Source organism: Rhamphochromis sp. 'chilingali' (assembly GCF_963969265.1).
Source record: "Rhamphochromis sp. 'chilingali' genome assembly, chromosome: 4".
NCBI classification, from domain to species: domain Eukaryota; kingdom Metazoa; phylum Chordata; class Actinopteri; order Cichliformes; family Cichlidae; genus Rhamphochromis; species Rhamphochromis sp. 'chilingali'.
Window position 1 is genome coordinate 43,782,980 of NC_137948.1, and position 19,593 is coordinate 43,802,572.

The following is a 19,593-nucleotide window of genomic DNA, read 5'->3' on the forward strand; positions in this document are numbered from 1 at the left end:
GGAGGGATCAACAAAACAATGAAGGAAAAATGACACGAATGAGAAAAGTGAAATCCAGACTGACAGGAGCAAGAGAAGGAGAGGAACGAGCTACAGGGAACATCTCGTACAAACACTCAAATACAACCTCTCTGCTGAAACTGCAGGTAAGACATGTTCACTAACATGTGAACTGTGGACTCTGTTCCTGTTGTTAGTTGGTGTCTGAATAGGATCAGTTCACCCAGCAGCCTGTAGAGCGTCATCTGTCTGTGCACTATGTCAAAGGAAGCTCTGTATATGCCTATATGTAACACAAGTACTGATATTTAATGTTATCATGCAGTGTGTGAAAGTGTGTAAAAACATGCAACAACACACGCTACCTGTTTATACTGCAGCTTTACAGCTTTAATATCAAAGCTAAATGATGTAACTTCAGGAAATGGTTGTGCAGGCAGGTGTTATCGAGCTGTGTGCCTGTACGGTCTGATACTCCAAATCTGTTTCATGACGACGTGAAAGAAATCAGCAGAGAAAGGCAGCCGTGGGTGTGGGTCGCTACGCCACATGAAACTTTATATAAGCCTTTGACACCAGTGTGCTCAACAGTTATACAGTCTGTTGTTGACATGTGTGCGCCGTCACGATACTTTTACCAAAGCTGGATTTATAAACCAAAAACATTAACAGAATCACAACGACAGTGATGGGTCATTGTCGGTCACACTGACTGTTGATCAGGTTCAAATTCAGCCTTTTGGTTTTATACCAGTGTTTCCCCCAAAGTCTCGTCAAAATGGTCAAATTTCACATGGTCTTTGTGTTCTTATTGGTCAACAGTGATTCTCTGTCATGATGGCCATTTTGGCACTTTTTCACATAGGACTGGGTAGGCGTGGCTAAATCACTATTTAAAAACCACGTTTTGTATTCAGTTCATCTTTGTCTGATAAAAAAAGTGATCATTAATCTCACACGTTTAATTGTGACCTATACTTTTTCTTAGCACTGAGGTTGTGAGAACAACACAAAACCTCACCTCCATCATAGGTTCACCAGTGTTAATATAAAGCACTGGTATAAAGTGTTACACACAGATTTTACACATTACTTTTCATAAATGTTATCATCTTCTCTGAGGAAGCTTTCGGATACACGACAGCTCTGTGATGTCTTGCATATTTCAGTAATGACCACTGTCTTCGGATTGTTTACCACATGACTGAGTAATGGCTCAACAATGCTGGTGGTGCTTCCTGTACGGTGGCTGCTCGCACGTTTTCATGAGCCAGTAAATCTGTCTGTTATTTATTTTATTTTGCTTCTTTACTTTCCTAAAGCACTCATATATTGTGTTCCATCATTTTTTCCAGTGCTGTACAAAAAGCAGCTGATGTTTGGATTAGTGAAGCTTCCACTCTGCTAATTTCACACGACAGCACATTTCTGCCTGGTATGAAGAAACTAACAGAAAGATCGCTCTCATGAGGTCACTGTGACAGAAGCAGGCTTCCTTTCACTTCTCTTATTCATGAAATAACAGTTTATTGTTGAATGCTGGAGCGAGGTGCTTATACGACATAAATACATATTATCCTGCCAGTCAGAGTCAGCTGATCTCAGTACAGCACACACTAAAGAAACACGAATGACTTGCAGTATTTTTTCCTCATTGCCTCGTTTAACTCGGTAATGATGACGTCCTGGCCGAGAATATTCCAGCCGAGCCTGAATTTCTTGATCTTGCGCAACTACTCCTTTGTATATTTTCACTGTGTGTTTTAGCTTTAGTGTGTTTAAGTTAAGGAAGTGCACACTCACACTGAGAGTCTCATGCTGCCAGCAGCTCCAAAGAGCTTCTGAATCAGTTGATGGATTAGGCGAACAATGAATGTTTTAGAGTACACTTAGGTTACATGTTACCCAGCAAAAAGGGGCATGAATCCTCTCGGTACCTGTTTGTCCTTCACTTTTGGTTCTTGATGGATATTGCTGAAGTCGAGCTTTAGACCGGTGATAATGAGATCATTTTAATGATAGTAATATATGAGCTAAGACTGGGGCTGTTAGGCTGTATCAGAGTGCAGATATCCAGGCTGGACGAGTGAAACCAGCCTATCAGTCCAGCTCGTCCAGGTTTCAGGATGAAGCGAGTGTTTGCAGCACTACTGTCACTGTTCTGTATATTATTGTGTAACAGTGACTGTTCCTCGTCTGCGGTCATGAATTTTGAGTACGTTAGCTGGGCCAGGACTTGCTGAATGGAATATGGCTCCCATCTTTCATAGCAGTGACCAACAGGTGCTTCGACAGGAAATGAAGGAAGCTGGTCAGAGGGCGTGGCTTGGGTGTGTCAGACACTTGAAGAACAGGTGGATGGATAGATAAAAACATCTAATAATTCAAAGTTTATCACTTCAGCTTGTATTGGAGAGGTGGATGTTGCCCAAGATAATACCTCCATCCACTCCATCACTCACTGGCCAATCACAGGAGCAGAATGAGATTACCCATAATGCACCACTAAATGACAGGATATCATTCCTGTCTCTGGATATCTCTGTACAACTCCTCCATTTCATTCACAGCACACAGTGCAGTAGTTCCAGCATTACTACTGCATCCTCTACAGAGAAAATAACAAAGTACGGGATCTTAACCATACATATCCATGTATATATATTTAATATTCTCTGCTATTAGTATCTCTTAGAGCTATTTTGTTTCTATTTTGTAACTTTGTAACATATTGTATTAATTAGTCGGTTACTGTTCTCACTGCCTCGAGTAACTGGGAACACATATTTTCAGGGATAATTAAAGAGTTCTGGTTCTGATTCAGCGTAGTTTGGAGTTCCCATGAACAAGCTCCAGACCAGTTCTGTATAAACTCAGTCTTTTCCTGTGGCAACGAGAATTAGATGAGATCTGAACAGTAAAGCTTTTGAAAGTCATGTCTGCTGATGCACACGGTTTAATATTTTTCTAATCTTCTGTCTGTCTCTATATGCAGCTTAAAACTAAATGGCTATGTCACTACCTGCTGCCTTCCTGTCTGAAGAACAGTTCACCTGCCCTATATGTCTGGAAGTATTTACCAAACCGGTCACACTACCATGTGGACACAGTTTCTGCCAAACCTGCATTTCCTCCTACTGGGACGGAAACAGTACAAAAATGTACCAGTGCCCTCTCTGCAAAGAGTCCTTCCTCAAGAGACCAGCTCTCCATATCAACCTGACCCTGAAGGAAATAACTGAACAATTCAAGCAGATGGCCGGCTCTCCTGTGGTTGACAGACTTGGAGGAACGGAGCCTTCCAGGTCCCCTTCCCATCATAATCAACCACTGCCACCCAGATTCCAGAGGCAGGGGGAGATGCCCGAGAACATCTTTGCAGAAATGATGTCACGTTTTCAGCGCCTGCCAGACCCCGGGCTGCCTCACGCTGCACTCCCCCAAAGCCAGAGTCGAGATGGTGCTCCCTTTGTCAGGACGGAGCATCACGACCCCCCACCACCTTACCCCAGGTACCGAAATATACTGAAATATTGCATTACAATATATTTGACTGAACCACATTAATAGTAAATGGACTGGATCTTATGTTTTCCAAGTGCTTTATACATGCCTCATTCACCCGTTCATGCAGCCACCTTTTTCTACACTTCAGTGCTTCCCATGTAGCAGTCACACATTCACACTCTGATGGATGCGTCAGCAGCTTGGAGTTACTGTCTTCACTGAGGACATTTGGCACGCAGACTGGTGCAGCCAGGGATTAAACCACTAACACTGTAGCTAGTAGATGACCTGCTCTACTGTTCAGTTTTATTCATATATCTCCAAATCACAGCAGCAGTCACCTGAGGGCCACAAAAAGTCTGTAAAGTTGGACTCAGTAAATGACTTCACATTTGTAAAGAGACGTTCACGAAGTTACCAAATAGTACCAAACAATCATCCAGATTTCTCTGGATGATTGTTTGTCATTAGTGTGTCAGCGGGATGTTTGTGAGAGTAGTGCCACAACAAAGCATAAATTATTTAATTTTTTTTTTTATTTGTTCCAAATTTGACTTTATAACTTTTCAGGTCTATGCCTGTAGTGGTGAGGTATGTGGGGGGACATTTTCATATCCTCTACACAGAGTCATGTGAATGTTTGGGCACCCCTGATAATCCTCATATTTTTCCTTCATAAATCATTATTTGTTTGGATCAGCAATTTCATTTCAATGTGTCATATAGGAGACACCCGCAATGATATTTGAGAAGTGAAATGAAGTTTATAGGATTTACAGAAAGTGTGCAATAGTTACTTCAACTAAATTAGGCAGGTGCATAAATTCGGGCACCCTTGTTGTTTTATTGACTTGAATACCTTTAGCACTAATTATTGAAACATAAAATGTGTTTGGTAAGCTCATTGACCCTTGACCTACATACACAGGTGAATCCAATCATGAGAACGGGTATTTAAGGTGGCCAATTGCAAGTTTTTCTCCTCTTTGCATCTTCTCTCGAGAGTGGCTACAAGGGAGCCTCAAAACAGCTCTCAAATGACCTGAAAACAAAGATTGTTCACATCATGGTTTAAGGGAAGGATACAAAAAGCTGTCGCAGAGATTTCAGCTGTCAGTTTCCACTGTGAGGAAAATAGTGAGGAAATGGAAAACCACAGACACAGTCCTGGTTAAGGCCGGAAGTGACAGGTCGAGGAAAATCTTAGATAAGCAGAGACGAAGGATGGTGAGAACAGGTAGAGTCGACCCACACACCAGCACCACCGGCGCCAGTGTCTGGCAGCCTCGCCTCTGTCAGTGCGCCCCAGGGTGGCTGTGGCTACACAGTAGCTTACCGTCACCAGTGTGTGAATGGGTGGATGACTGGATGTGTAAAGCGCTTTGGGGTCCTTAGGGACGAGTAAAGCGCTATACAAATACAGGCCATTTACCATTGTTCAACTATTCTGCACACTTTACACAAAGAGATGCTGTATGAGAGAGTGATGCAGAGGAAGCCTTTCTGTGCACCTGCCACAAACAGAGTCGCTTGAGGTTTGCTAAAGCACATTTGGACAAGCCGGCTTCATTCTGGAATAAGGTGCTGTGGACTGATGAAGCTAAAACTGAGTTATTTAGACATAACAAGAGGTGGTATGGAAACAGAACACAGCACTCCAAGAGGAACACTTGCTGCCCACAGTAAAATGTGGTGGCACTTCCGTCATGCTGTGGGGCTGTGTGGCCAGTGCAGGTACTGGGAAATGAAACTGCTGATCCAAACAACCAGTGATTTATGAAGGAAAATCATGAAAATGATCAAGGGTGCCCAAACTTTTGCATACCACTGTAAATGCTACAAGGCTCCCACAGAGAGGACCAGATTTACTAAGTGGACACATTAGCTTGATGCCACAACAGCAGAAACGCTTTGATGGGAGGATTCAGCAGCAGCAGTGGACAAGCAGACCCGATGAGGGAGCGAGAAATCGGAAAATGAAAAAAACAATCAAATACATGCTCAGAGATTTTACGTGAATAAACATCCATCTCACACAAATCAATTAGTTAAACTACAGACACGTCTTAAAAACATATAGGCCTAGACAACCTGCTAATACTTTTCATTCCTCGTGGGTTTGTAAACTAATAACAGTGTTATATGACGTTTGGCTGCTCTGTGCTCTGCTGTATGGAGAGATCAGCACCTCGTGGCTGTTTGGTAGTTTAAATGCTTCAGATAGTCTCCGACCCCTGCTCTCAGGGAGTCCTTACCACGCCGACTGTTTACAACACTTTACAACAAAACTACTTTCCAGTATTAAGCACATTTTATGTTTATGCCTGTTTGATAAACAGTCCAAAGCCACAGAGATTCCCTTTGTTACGATGAATAGCACGAGCCGTCATTTGCGTTGGAACGACCTGAGCCCCTCCACTCCTCTTCTTTGGAAAAAAAGAAAAAGGTTCAAATGTTTCATCACTTATTGAAATATACATGTTATTAAACCAACTCAGCAGTTTCAAACGATTGAAGAGAAGGCGAGTGGGCTTCTTTAGGTTTGTGAAGACATCCGGCCTGGCATCCACGAGGCTTCTTCACTTTTAAAACAACAGACGCAGACTCTAGTAATGGTTGTCCTCTTGGAAGGAGTACTGAGACTTCTTAACCATTACTAATGGTATTAGTCCTCAAGTGAGACAAGGTTTTAGCACTGATGTTCACAACAGAAACATTTGTATGGTGCACGTTTCTGGCCTCCCATTCTCATTTTTAGACCACTGGAGTATTTTTGCATTACTCACAGCTCAAAAGCATCTTTTGTTTTATACTGGGTGTTGCTCAGGTCACCCACTGCCTAAAACAAGTGTTTCTTGACTGGTTGGCCATTGCAAACAGGAGGTTTGAACAGGAGGTGAGTGGTTGTGCTGTGTTCACAAAGATATCTCGTCAGTATGACATCATGAACGGACGGGAAAAAAACTGTGTGAAACAGATTGTTTAGAGGAGTGTTTGCATGTAGTATCAGTGTACATATGACAGGAAATAAGAAAAGCAGAGTAAGGAAACCTTTTGTGTTAACAGCTAAATGTAACCATACACGTGTCAAACTGTAAACAACTGAATAATATGTCCTGGAAACCAGACGACAGGTTAATCAGTCACTTACATGTTACGGCTTTATTCAAATGTTGACATGTCCAGTGACTCGGATTTGCCGCCGTGCCCCATCCACCTGAGAGGTCTGGAATTCTTCTGTCGCACTGATAACGTGTGCGTGTGCAGCACGTGTGTGGGGACGTCAGATCACCTAGGACACAACATCACCCCCGCCAAACGAGAGTGGCACTTGAAGAAGGTTTGTGCATGTGGTGGTTGGCTCACAGCTAACTGGGCCTCACTGACTGGTTTAGTAAAAGTTCTCTTTGAGAAGATTAAACCATCATGCTGCGGGGATTTGTTGCAACTTTGTTGTAGGGTTGGGAATTCTTACAGTTATTGTGATGTTGATATGTATTTCTTTAATTTTCAGAATGTTGAAGGTTTTTTTCCTCACAGGCTCCTGATATGCTGTCATGGCATGATTCTAATTTTCACAACAGAATAACTGGAACGATGGATTCCAGTTTGGGCTGGCATGTCCAAAGGTCAGAGTATCAGGTGGAGCTGTGAACATCCTCACTGCTAAACTCTGGGCTGGACCACACAGCTGTGCTATCATGCACAGTCTGTTAGAACTATGTCTCTAGGTTTGTGTCTGTGCAGAACCACAGTGGATTGAGATGAATCCAGATGTGACTGCAGGCTTTCAGCTTTGATTCAGCAGCTTTAGCAAAACTCCTGCACTCACTGTTCAGGAATTAGAAGCTTTTCTACACAGTCTCCCTTTTTCAGAGGCTCAAGGTGAACGAGAGTATTTTCAACATTTTAATTTTTAAAAGTTGAATTATGTATTAATACACACACATTTAAATATAACACTTGTATTTAATATTTTAATGAAAAACGGCTCCCTGATGTTTCGAACCCTAAACTGTAACCATCTCCAGCTGCTGCTTGTTCGTGCGTCTCTGTGCCTTCAGTTTTGTATTCAATAAGCTGCTCTATAGAGTTCAGTTAGGGTGACTGACTTTGTTATAATATCCCATTTCTTTATCTTGATAAACTCTTCGGCAGAGATGGGCAGTAACGCGTTACAAGTAACGCGTTACTGTAATCTGATTACTTTTTTCAAGTAACGAGTAAAGTAAGGGATTACTATTGCAAAAACGGTAATTAGATTACGTTACTTTCCCGTAGGAACGCTGCGTTACTGCGTTACTAAAACCGTGATTTTTTTGGGAGAATGTCTCACGACAGTGACGTAAGCGAGTGTGTCGTTAGTGACAACAGCTGTGTGCAGATCAACAGTGGATCATATATCGATTGTGGGAGAGAGTATGAGCGTGCAGCGTTTAAAGCGTGGAAGTACTGACCTTACTTTGAGTTTGATTCCATAAAAAGTGACAAAAACATTAGTGTCCGCTGTGCGTGGGAAGAAAACTTCTCTTTACAGCGAAAAAACCCCTAAACTTCCAACAAGCACCGAGTAGCTACGACGTAATGGGAAACTCACAGAGAAACTCGCGGATTCTTCCACTGACCGCGGCACACCTGCACCAGGGTAAACCTCCGCCTACCCCACTCCTGCCTACAGGTGTCAGCCGGGGATCAGCTGATCACGGGGTCGGGTTTAAAAGAGAGACACCACCCACCTGTTCGCCGCTCAGACATCATTCTCTTCATGTCAGGAGCTCCGAAACTCTGCCGACGTCAGTCTCCGCCTGATTCAGCAACCGTGAGTGTTTTTCCCTTCGATCCTCTTTTTCATCCCGGCTCCGCTCGCTCTCTGTCTGTAACGACAGTTCCGAAGCCACGCTTCGTGCACTGATCGTTACTAGAATAACTGCGTGTCTGTTCCAACCCACCGCTAGCCTTCGCCGCGTTTGGGTCTAGCCAGCACACCACACGGGCACACCGTCCTACTGTGTGTAGCTCGCCCCGCTGTGACAGGATGTCTGAGCCTCCTATAGACCCAGCGGAATTCGAACGGCTGAAAGCCGAAGTTCTATATCTTCGTGGTGTGGTAGATCGGATGTGCACAAAAATGGAGTCCCTCACCGAAACCGTCCTCCAACTTTCCACTTCCGTCACTTCACTGCAACGTCAGCCAGCGCCGGTGAGCGCGGAGCCCCGGATCGGACTGCCAGACAAGTGGAACGGAGTTGATGGCCGGCCTGATAGTTTGCTCACCACTTTAGACATGCTGTTCGAGTGTCAGCCCACTAAATACACCACCGCCCGTGCAAAGGTCGCACTACTAACCTCTCTCTTGTCTGGCCAGGCTCAGGAATGGGGCGTGGCTCTCTACAACAATAAATCGGCAGCTTGCAATGACTATGCCCTGTTTGTGGAGGAATTAAAAAAGACGTTTGTTCCCCCTAGCAGCGAAGTGGAAGTGGAGTCACAGCTGCTTCATCTACGCCAGGGCAGTCGACCCGTCTGCCACTTTGCTTCTCAATTCCGTACCCTGGCCGCTAAGCTACAGTGGGGGGATGCTTCTCTGTGCTCTATTTTTCTGGAGGGACTGGCTGATTACATCCGGGAGAAGATGACCGGCCGTGAGGCTCCTAAAACCCTGGACGAGGCCGTGGACCTCGCCCTGAAGATCGACCAACGAGTGATGTCGCGGCCTCACCACACCCCTCGGGCCTTCAAACCCTTCCAGCCTCAGAGGACCACGTCTTTGCGGTCACCTCCCCCCTCTGATGGAGCCACTGCTAGCCCAAGCAGCACATCCAGCGAGGAGCGCATGCAGCTGGGTGGACTCCCCAAAGAGGAGAGAGAGAGACGCTGGTGTGAGGGTCTCTGCGCCTACTGTGGATCAGCTCGACACCGTCGTCCCCAGTGCCCGCTACGTCCGGGAAACGACGACGCCAGGTAGACTGCGGGGGAGTCCCACCTGGCCCTTCCCACTCCTCTGACCCCTCTCGTTTCCTGTTACCAGTAATATTTCTCCTGACACACCAACAGTTCTCATCTGAAGCCCTCCTGGACACCGGAGCCGCAGATCAAAAACTAGCCACTCGACTTCGCATTCCGTTAACTTCCGTCGATCGATTTCTCCCGGTGACCTCAGTGGATGGGTGACCACTCCAACCCTACCCGATCCAGTTCCAGACCCAGCCGGTTCGCATGTCTATTGGGGATCATCAGGAGGAGATCCGGTTTCTAGTAGTCTCGGCCCCTTCCTCTCCTCTCATCCTCGGATACCCCTGGTTCCGTCAACATGACCCCCACGTCTCCTGGTCTTCCTGCCAGATCCTGGACTGGGGTCCCCGGTGTCCACGCCGCTGCCTTCTCTTCCGGACTGAAAAGGACTCTAAGTCAGAAGAGGCGTCACCCCCGGAGCCCATTGATCTGGATAAGATCCCTCCGGCTTACCATGACCTAGCTGAGGTCTTCAGTAAGAGGCGAGCCTCTACTCTCCCTCCACATCGTTCCTACGACATGGCCATCGAGCTCCTCCCGGGAGCGGTCCCTCCTCGTGGTCGCCTGTTCTCGCTGTCACCCGCAAAGAACAAAGCCATGGAGGAGTACGTTGCTGAGGCTCTCCAACAGGGCTTCATTCGCCCTTCTACCTCCCCTGCAGCTGCGGGATTCTTCTTTGTCAAAAAGAAAGACGGCGGGCTCCGCCCCTGTATAGACTACCGGGGCTTGAATAAAGTCACCGTCAAGAACCGCCATCCTCTCCCTCTGCTATCCACCGCACTCGATTCCCTCTCCCAGGCCTGCATCTTCACCAAACTAGACCTACGCAGCGCCTACAATTTGGTGCAGATTAGGGAAGGGGACGAATGGAAGACAGCCTTCATCATCCCCAACGGGCACTGGGAGTACCTGGTGATGCCCTTCGGCCTCTGCAACAGCCCTGCTGTCTTCCAACATCTGATCAACGATGTCTTGCGGAATATGCTAGGCTGGTGGGTGTTTGCTTATCTGGATGACATCTTGATCTACTCCCGCACCGAAGTGGACCATATTCGCCACGTGCGGACCGTGCTGAGCAGGCTGCTCGAGTACCAGCTGTTCTGCAAACTGGAGAAGTGTGCTTTCCATCAGCGGTCCACCACCTTCCTGGGCTTCACCATCTCCTCCAATGGCCTGACCATGGACCCGCAAAAGGTCCAAGCCGTGACCCAGTGGCCTCAGCCCTCCAGCCTTAAGCAGCTACAGAGCTTCCTGGGCTTTGCCAATTTCTATCGGCGCTTTATCCGCAATTTCAGCACCATTGTCGCCCCACTGACATCCCTCACCAAACCAGCTAACCTGCCCAAGCCCTTCTGCCTCTCCCCAGGTGCGAAACAGGCATTCAGAGACCTTATCCGCCAGTTCACTACGGCTCCCGTCCTGCTCCACCCTGATCCTGCCAGAGATTTTGTGGTGGAGGTGGATGCCTCCAATGTTGGCGCGGGCGCCGTCCTTTCTCAACACGGCCCGGATGGAAAACTTCACCCGTGCTGCTATTTCTCGAGGAAATTCTCTGACACGCAGCGACGGTACGGTGTCGGAGACCGAGAGCTCCTGGCCATCATGTGGGCCTTAGAAGAGTGGCGGCAGTGGCTCCTGGGAGCGAAAGAACCGTTTCTGATCTGGACTGATCATCAGAATCTGATCCATATTTGTTCTGCCAAGCAGCTTAACCTACCGCCCTGGTTCCAAGAACACCAAGGCAGACGCTCTCTCCAGGCAGTTCGCCCAGGGCGGCCTCACGTCGGACCCTGCACCTATCCTACTAGCTCATTGTTTCGCTGCCCCCCTTCGGTGGCCCTTGGAGGACTCTATCCGGGATGCCCTGACCGCCGAACCACCTCCGCCTGACACCCCGGCTGGGAGGCTCTCTGTACCATCCCGGTGCCGTCAGGAGGCCTTGCTCTGGGCTCACTCCTCCCCGCTCTCTGGTCACCCGGGGCCCGACAGGACCCTCCAACTCCTCCGTCGTGCCTTCTGGTGGCCCTCCATGACCCGGGATGTCCGTGACTTCGTTTCCGCCTGCGACACCTGTGCTCGGGCCAAGTCCTCCACTCAGCCGCCCGCTGGCGACCTTCGCCCTCTCCCTGTGCTGAGACGTCCCTGGTCCCATGTCGGCCTTGACTTTGTTACCGGCCTCCCATCCGTGGACGGTCTTGACACCATCCTCACCTTTGTGGACCGGTTTTCTAAGGCGGTGCACCTGGTCGCTCTGGCCAGCCTCCCTTCCGCCAAATGGACGGCCGAGCTCCTCCTGGACCATGTCGTCCGGCTTCACGGATTCCCCAAGGACATAGTCTCCGATCGGGGGCCCCAGTTCACCGCCAGGTTCTGGAAAGCCTTTTGCCGCCTGATTGGAGCTTCTCCCAGCCCGTCTCCGGCTTCAGCCCGCCATGAAGGTCCATCCGGTTTTCCACGTCTCGCAGCTTAAACGGCGCGTCACTTCCTCGCTGGCGCCCACCTCCCGGGCCCCGCCCCCGCCCAGGTTCGTCGATGGGGGTCCTGTCTACACTGTCCGGCAGATTTTGGACTCCCGTCCCCGGGGTCGGGGGGTCCAGTATTTGGTGGACTGGGCTGGCTACGGTCCTGATGAGCGCTCCTGGGTGCCGTCCCGCTTCATCTTGGACCCTTCCCTGATCTCGGATTTCCGTCGCCGCCGTCCTGGCCCGTCGGGTGCCGGTCCTCGGGGGGGGGGGGTCCTGTCAGCCGGTGATCAGCTGATCACGGGGTCGGGTTTAAAAGAGAGACACCACCCACCTGTTCGCCGCTCAGACATCATTCTCTTCATGTCAGAAGCTCCAAAACTCTGCTGACGTCAGTCTCCGCCTGATTCAGCAACCGTGAGTGTTTTTCCCTTCGATCCTCTTTTTCATCCCGGCTCCGCTTGCTCTCTGTCTGTAACGACAGTTCCGAAGCCACGCTTCGTGCACTGATCGTTACTAGAATAACTGCGTGTCTGTTCCAACCCACCGCTAGCCTAGCCGCGTTTGGGTCTAGCCAGCACGCCACACGGGCACACTGTCCTACTGTGTGTAGCTCGCCCCGCTGTGACAACAGGTGAAAATAGAGCAACAGGACCGCTGAGTCTTTGACTTTATTTATTTTCTGCTGTGTTTTACTTGCATCTATTTGAAAGACTGAGTGTAAACACAAAAAAAAAAATTTATGTGCTGGAATGTGCAGAAAATAGGTTTAAATGTTAAACAAATTTCTTCAAGTCAGAGAATGTTGCATATAATTACATTTTTGCTTGATGCATAAAGTTAAAAGATTAAAACTGATAAAACAAGTTTTAAAAAGAGACTTTTCCATTTGATTAAATTTTGTATGATGGATTATGCAGAAAAAGTAGAATTGGGCTGAAAGATCGATCACTTTATCACCTCTTCAGGTTGTAAATCGTGTTTTTAAAAAGTAACTAAGTAACTAAGTAATTAATTACTTTTGAAAAAAGGAATCAGTAAAGTAACAGGATTAATTTTTTGGGGAAGTAATTGGTAATTAGTTACTGATTACTTTTTTCCAAGTAACTTGACCAACACTGCTCTTGGGTTGCTTTTGCTTTGGCCCATTATCCAATCATGTTTGCTCTCACTCATCAGAATTCATACTACTTCTATCAGCAGTAACACCTGGCTCCACCGTTTTTGTGAAACACCTGAATTAAAGCTGAAGATCTGCACTTCAATCATATTTTCAGTGTTTGTCAGTTGACACAGTTGATTTTAAATCAAAGTCAACTGTCATTGACAAACAAACTGTGCATCTAATTGTATATAAACATGCAACTGCAGCAGAGCATGTTTAATGCGTTGGTTGTTAGACACACTGTGTTTTCTGTCTCATTCAGGCTAAGTTAGGTGTTACTGAGGCGGAGCTAAAGGAGCTCATCAGTGAGAGAGAGAGAAAAGTGGAGGAGGTACACAGCTCCCTGCGAGAGATAAAGGTGAGTGATGTGGTGTCAACACGACTGCAGGAAGAAGCTTCGCTTATGGATCGTATGTATTTATTCTCTCACACGTGCACTTTGTTTGTTTGTTTGTTTTGTTAAGATAGCATGCTACATTGTTCCAGGAGCCAATCAGAGAGCAGAGATCTTTAGCTGACACTTGTCCTTAAAAACTGTTCATGTGGCCGAGCTGTTCATGTCTAATGAAATATCTCAGAAAAGAAAATGACAGAATAGATACCAAAAGTGAGCACACTTTAGTTTGTCACATTTTGCATTTATGGTTGTCTCTGAATTCTTCTTTTCTACTTTTCCGCTGGTTGCTGTTCGTGCTTTAATCAGGATAGTGCAGAGAGAGAGACGGATGAAGCCGTCTGTGCTTTTTCCAAGCTGATCTCCAGCGTGGAGCACTGCCAAGCTGAAGTCTTGGAGGTGACCAACTACAGAGACAATCATACTGCACACACTATTTTTGTCTCAAAGTAGACGACACATTTGTCGGCATATTCATGAACACACCCTTTCTGTGGCACCCAGGTGATAGAGGTGACTCTTCGAGCGGCAGAGCGCAGAGCTCAGAGCGTGCTGAGAGAGCTGGAAGAAGAAATAGCTGAGCTTAAACGGAGGAGCTCAGCACTGAGTCAGCTGGCTCTGTCTGAGGACTACATATTCTTTCTCAAGGTATGAATAAATAATGAAATGAGGCACCAGATAAAATAATACAGACGTAATACATTTGCAGTGCTCCACTAGTTACTCCCAGTAACAGATCCAGAAAGTAGCTATAAGTCCAGTTAAGGAATATACTGAGAATTGAGATGCAGAGATGTGAAACCCTGGATCAGGATTACTCATCTTGCTAGAGGCACTAGCTGCTGGGAGACATGAAAATGTCTTCTCCACTCACTTTTTTTTTTACTCCTGATGCTTTTATGTTATTGTTTGCATAAAACTACCAAATGATTGTCAGAGAATTGTGAGAGCCACGGTTATAGTACTAAAAGCTGGGGCGCCCCAGTCACGCTCACAGAACAGTTCGGTACAAGCAGCGTTTGTTAGGGTGCAGACACGTGACCAGGGAGGAGAGGGTTGTAGAGGTGCTCGTGGTGGCAACAGGAACGAGTGAATGAAGCTGATGAGTGTCGCCCATTCAGTTGCTAGAGGTTGCTGTTAGTCAGTGGGAAATTTCTTCCTCAAGCCTTGGACCAGTCATTAGAAAAGAAGCCTTCCCCAACCAGCTGGCAAAAAGTTTGTGATTCATTTGGTCAGCAGCATATTGTAGCACTGTGGTTTACTGGAATCGACAGATTCTCTGAGCTGAAGCGAAACAAGAAAAAGAGAAGATTAGGCTTAAATGAAATGCTGTGTCTTTTGAAACACATCGGCTGTGGCTGAGGCACGACTTCTACTTTGTAGGCATTTCTGGTTTGTGCCACACCTTATACTCCTGCTCAGCCAGTAGGTAGTCAGTAGCAATCTGCTAGCAACCAAAGCATTTACTGGGAGGTTTTTGGTGCAAACTCCAGGAACCACTGCCAACTACCTTTCCAGCAGAAACTACTGATGTTTCCAGATGTAATCTGCAGTGAGGGGAGGGAGTGCATGGACGAGAGTCTGAAAACAAGCAGATATGTTCTGGAGAGAAGAGAGAATGAAGGTTAGTAGAACCTGGACAGAGTTCAATGAGAGGGAGACAGGTGAACATGTAAGGAGTACATGGATGAGTTTGAAGGACAGTGCATGAGAGAGGTGCAGAAGAGAGTGCAGCCAGACCTTTTCCTAAACCGCCGATGAAAATGAAATCGGTGATTATTGGAATTTGTTATTTGGCCCTAAGTAACTGGAATTTGGCTACTTTGAGCATATAGTATGATTAACATGATATGTAACATAGACTGTATGTCTTTATGACATTCCTATCTCCCTGCAGACGTTCCCTTCCCTGTCTGCACCTTGGCAGGCTAAGAACTGGTCCGGAGTCTCTGTGTCATCTCAGCTGACGTCAGGTGTGATTCTCAGGTCTGTCAATCAGATGATGGAGCAGTTTCACAAAGAGCTGCGAATACTGCCAGAAATCTGTAAGTCTTCATTCCCACCTCAAGTTAAACTGGGCAGTAAAGTCACGTTGAAAATTCAAAAGAGCAAATAGTGTCTCTAAACCTTTGCAACTCAATGGAACGTCTGTACAATAGCAACGTAGCCAAAAACAGACCATCCTAGCATTATGTAATTCTAAGTTCAAACTCTGCATGATCGTGTTTTCATTAACAAACATCAAATATTAACTCAACATTACAAAAATGTGTCTCTCCATACTGGTAGGTCAGCAATCGTCATCAAACCAGTCTTTATCTAGACCCAACCCGAGTAAGTGTTTTAATGACAGCACACAATTCTTTACATGTTAATATTCTTCTTCAAATAAATGACTTGAAGAAAATGTCAAGAAGTCAATTTATCACATTTTCTTTGCAGAGGTTAAGAGGGTTCAAGAATATGCAGGTATGGACTTAAATCCTTTTAGCGTTTACTTTTGTTTGAGCCCCGAGCTAAACTGGCGGGTTTTTAGAAACTCCATTTCAAAGACGTTTTGGCATTTACAGTTTTCTGTCCAACTTGTGTACCGGACATCATTCATCTTTAACCCGAACTCAAGTCAGCAGTGTTACAGGGTGGAGGAACTAACCATTGCTCTATCACTGTATCTGTCAGTTGACATCACTTTGGATCCCACCACAGCCCACCCACGTCTCACCGTCTCAGCAGATGGGAAGAGGGTTTACTGCGGAGATCGCCATCAGGTGGTACCAGACAACCCGAAACGCTTTGACCGGGTAGTGTGTCTGCTGGCCAACCAGGGCTTCAACTCAGGGCGCCATTACTGGGAGGTAAGCAATATGGAAACAAGCTCTTTTAGTTTAAACTCTCAGTCTCTGTGTACAAACAAAGCAGTCCATCTGATGGGTACGTGGAGACATGAGCGAGGGGAGCTTTATGACATCTTGAGTTTAGTGAGAAGATTTTATGTGTTTCTTTTTGCTAAATTACTGATTAATTAGTGTTTTTTATTTCTTTTTTTAACATATGGGGGATCTCCCATCATAACTGGAAAAACTATGGCATCCACATTAAAGATCAAAGCGCACTGCAAATTCGGTGTCGAATGTCTAAATTAATCATTACCATAATGTCCTCTTACAGGTGGAGGTAGGGGGGAAGACTGATTGGGACCTCGGCGTGGCCAATCGGTCCATCAACCGTAAGGGTAAAATCACCGTGAGCCCCGCCCATGGATACTGGTTTCTCAGCCTTCGGGATCAGTCCGAGTTCGCCTTCAGAACAGAACCATCGACCAACTTGACGGTTCACATCAGACCATCTCGGGTGGGAATCTATGTTGACTATGACAAGGGACTGTTGTCCTTCTACAACGTAGATGCCAAAGTGCTAATGTTTACATTCACAGATAGTTTTTCTGATACCATCCATCCATTCTTCAGCCCCTGTACAAATAAATCGGGACGGAATGAGGCTCCACTAATCATCTGTCCTGTTGCAATGACAGAATGATCAACTATATCAAGTGCTTTAAAGTACTGCTTCAAGACTTGGATACAGAAACATCTGCAACTAATAACTGATCATTTTATTCTTTGCAGCACAATAAAGAAGAATATGGCCTTTGGTTAGCATATGCTAAAGCTGCCATTGTGATTAATATTGGCAGAAAATGTGAAATTCTTTCAGGAAAATACGGACTCTGCATCCGTCAAACTAAAGATGAGCGATGAGCCTCAGCTCAACGGCCTGCATTACCGATGGCATGGAGTCGCATGTGGATTTGGCAGTTTACACTTCTGGAAAGGCACACTTACTACATCATGAAACAAAAATGACACCAAAGAAGAGCCAGGACTGTTCAGAAAGTGCTCTCCTTGGCCGTCAGACGTTTGAGACTGCTGCAGAGAATCCTGAAAGCTGCGTCCTCAAAAAGAAACACTTCATTGTGTTGCTGTCATCACATTAAAAATGAGAAAATATTTTCCTTAAAACATTTACAGTGGCCATATTTTGATCATGAATCAGTGTGTGTTGGTATGTCTGGACTACATTTTTTATGTGTGCTCTGTGCCTTTAAGAGTCTCTGCAGTCTCTCCTTTTTCTGATTGGCTGCCGCTGTCTCCGGCAGACCTGTCCTCAGCTGCCCAAGTCATAGGCTGTATCCCAATTCAGGGTCTGCAGCCTTAAAGTACGCAGCCTTAACGATCCACAAGGGCCGCGCACTCAAAGACCGCTAAGGCCGGAAGTGCGAGGCTTGTGAAATCGGACAGTCTAGCCTCCGTCGCGCTGCCCAGGTTGCCTAGCAACCATGATACTAACAGCTGGAAACGTGTCATACAGCTTTGTTTGACAGAAATGAAGGAGAAAATCTTTTGTTCATGTGTTTGTTTCTACATGAGCTTTGATCATTCTCTGTAAGATTAAGCTCAGCTATTGAACGGCGTATATTTTAAAGTAAAGGCTTTACTAAGTAAAGTTAGTACAAACGTCACTAATGTCACATGACTTTGCCGACATGTGGCCAACAGGAATGTTTTAATGTTCTTTGTTATTAAACATTCGCACATAAATAAGTGACATAATATTCAGTACTTACTTTTAAAAGTTTACTCTTCGGGCGCCCCTCATCCGCTGTTTTTTTCTGCAAATTTATCCACACCCACCGCCGCGCTATGCATTCTGGGATATGTTGGGCCACGAAGTCTACACTGCCACAGCCTTAAAATTCAGGGACATGAAGGACGCATTTGAGGACCGCATTTCGAGCAGCCTTTGAATTGGGACAGCTTTCGTTGCGTCGCTGTGACGTAATCGGCCTTAAAATGTGGCCTTTAAGGCTGCAGACCCTGAATTGGGATACAGCCCTAGTATTTAATCCCTCTGTGTGTCCTGACAACAGCTAGGACAGTGTATAGTACTGTAAATAGCTTTGTCCACTTATAAACAGCACTGAAGCCCACTTCCTCTTGTATGTTTTCTCTTGTTTATTAAATTTGGGAGTTTGGGGTAGCGCTTGTCCTCGTCTAGTTTAAGTAGCACTTCTTTGGAAAAGCTTGTTTCTTTTGTTACTTTAGCTGATTTTGGTTCACCCTGGAGTTTCTGCTTTCAGTTTTGGTATGACTGATGTAGCAATAAACCTCACCTTCATCTGTGACTTGGCTGTTTCTGACTTTGGGGACCAAGGCACCTTTTTTTAACCCTTGTTGCGCTCCTGTACCCCCAGAGCGGGGCGTGACAGTATGTTCTCTGTGTTAATGTCCTATTCTGTGTTCTACTGATGAATCATCTAGAGGTAGAATCAGTGGAGTTTTTGAATGAGGGTTTTACACATATGTGATTCGGAGCACGGCAGCACTGATGCCACCTCTGTCACTGTTCGTGATTATTATTTTGTCTTTATAAATTCTTAGATTAATTAAATAAGTATACTTGATGTGATTTGATCATTATTATGTGATTATGAATATAATTTGATTCTACTTTTGCTTTTCTTCTTTAAAATACTTAAAAAAAACTCCAGCAACTAAAAGACTAAATTGTGGACATTCCCTTTTTAACCCTTTGTGAAGGTAAGAATTTGAGCATTAACCAGTTTTAGTGTGAATAGCTCTTACTGGTTACAGGCCCATGTGACCTACTGTCCAGAACCCAAAAATGAACCCGGTTAATTACAATTACAAAGCTGCCATAATGAATGTGGCTGACGGAGGCTCGGCTTTCTTTTATCAGACAAAAGCACTCGGACAGTGGGGCAGTGAGAGCCGAGCGAGTCCCCTCACCCACATCTGCTCCATCTGAACTCTGCACTGGCTGCTGGGTAATACTCGTAGGATCAGGCATTAGGACTCTGGGAACAGAGATCCAGTCCAGACTTCCTGTACAGGGGCGCTGGTCAGAGGTCGATGTACTGTGGGAATGCACCCTCTCTGTGGGTCTCTCTGTCGTAGTTATCTTAGTGACTTCAAACATGTCTTTGTCATTTCCTTGTTCCTTTCTGTGACATGTGACAAGCATGGTTTGAATGT

General features: G+C 46.0%; 1 protein-coding gene across 3 annotated transcripts; it reads left to right on the top strand.

The window, feature by feature from the left end:
• Positions 1-24: 24 nt before the first annotated feature.
• On the top strand, positions 25-18,948 carry LOC308395847 (E3 ubiquitin-protein ligase TRIM39-like). 3 transcript variants are annotated; one of them, XM_080880862.1, is made up of 11 exons: positions 25-146; positions 2,996-3,512; positions 6,694-6,847; positions 13,409-13,504; positions 13,850-13,939; positions 14,045-14,188; positions 15,438-15,585; positions 15,830-15,874; positions 15,983-16,009; positions 16,220-16,395; positions 16,709-18,942. In XM_080880862.1, exons 2-11 carry the CDS (start codon positions 3,007-3,009, stop codon positions 17,075-17,077), a joined length of 1,755 nt encoding a protein of 584 aa, XP_080736988.1. In that variant the 5' UTR covers positions 25-146; positions 2,996-3,006; the 3' UTR covers positions 17,078-18,942. The 3 variants fall into 3 exon arrangements, with proteins under 3 accessions (XP_080736988.1, XP_080736987.1, XP_080736989.1); XM_080880861.1 differs by having other exon boundaries at positions 15,983-16,395; positions 16,709-18,948; XM_080880863.1 differs by lacking the exons at positions 15,830-15,874; positions 15,983-16,009 and having other exon boundaries at positions 16,709-18,943.
• Positions 18,949-19,593: the final 645 nt, after the last annotated feature.

What these genes read in the sequence shown, in the direction of transcription:
- LOC308395847 (XM_080880861.1), top strand. Translation starts at nt 3,007, where the DNA reads ATGGCTATGTCACTACCTGCTGCCTTCCTGTCTGAAGAACAGTTCACC. An exon ending in CCCCCACCACCTTACCCCAG is followed by an intron (nt 3,513 to 6,693) that starts GTACCGAAATAT and finishes TGACATGTCCAG; the next exon opens with TGACTCGGATTTGCCGCCGT. An exon ending in GAGAGTGGCACTTGAAGAAG is followed by an intron (nt 6,848 to 13,408) that starts GTTTGTGCATGT and finishes TGTCTCATTCAG; the next exon opens with GCTAAGTTAGGTGTTACTGA.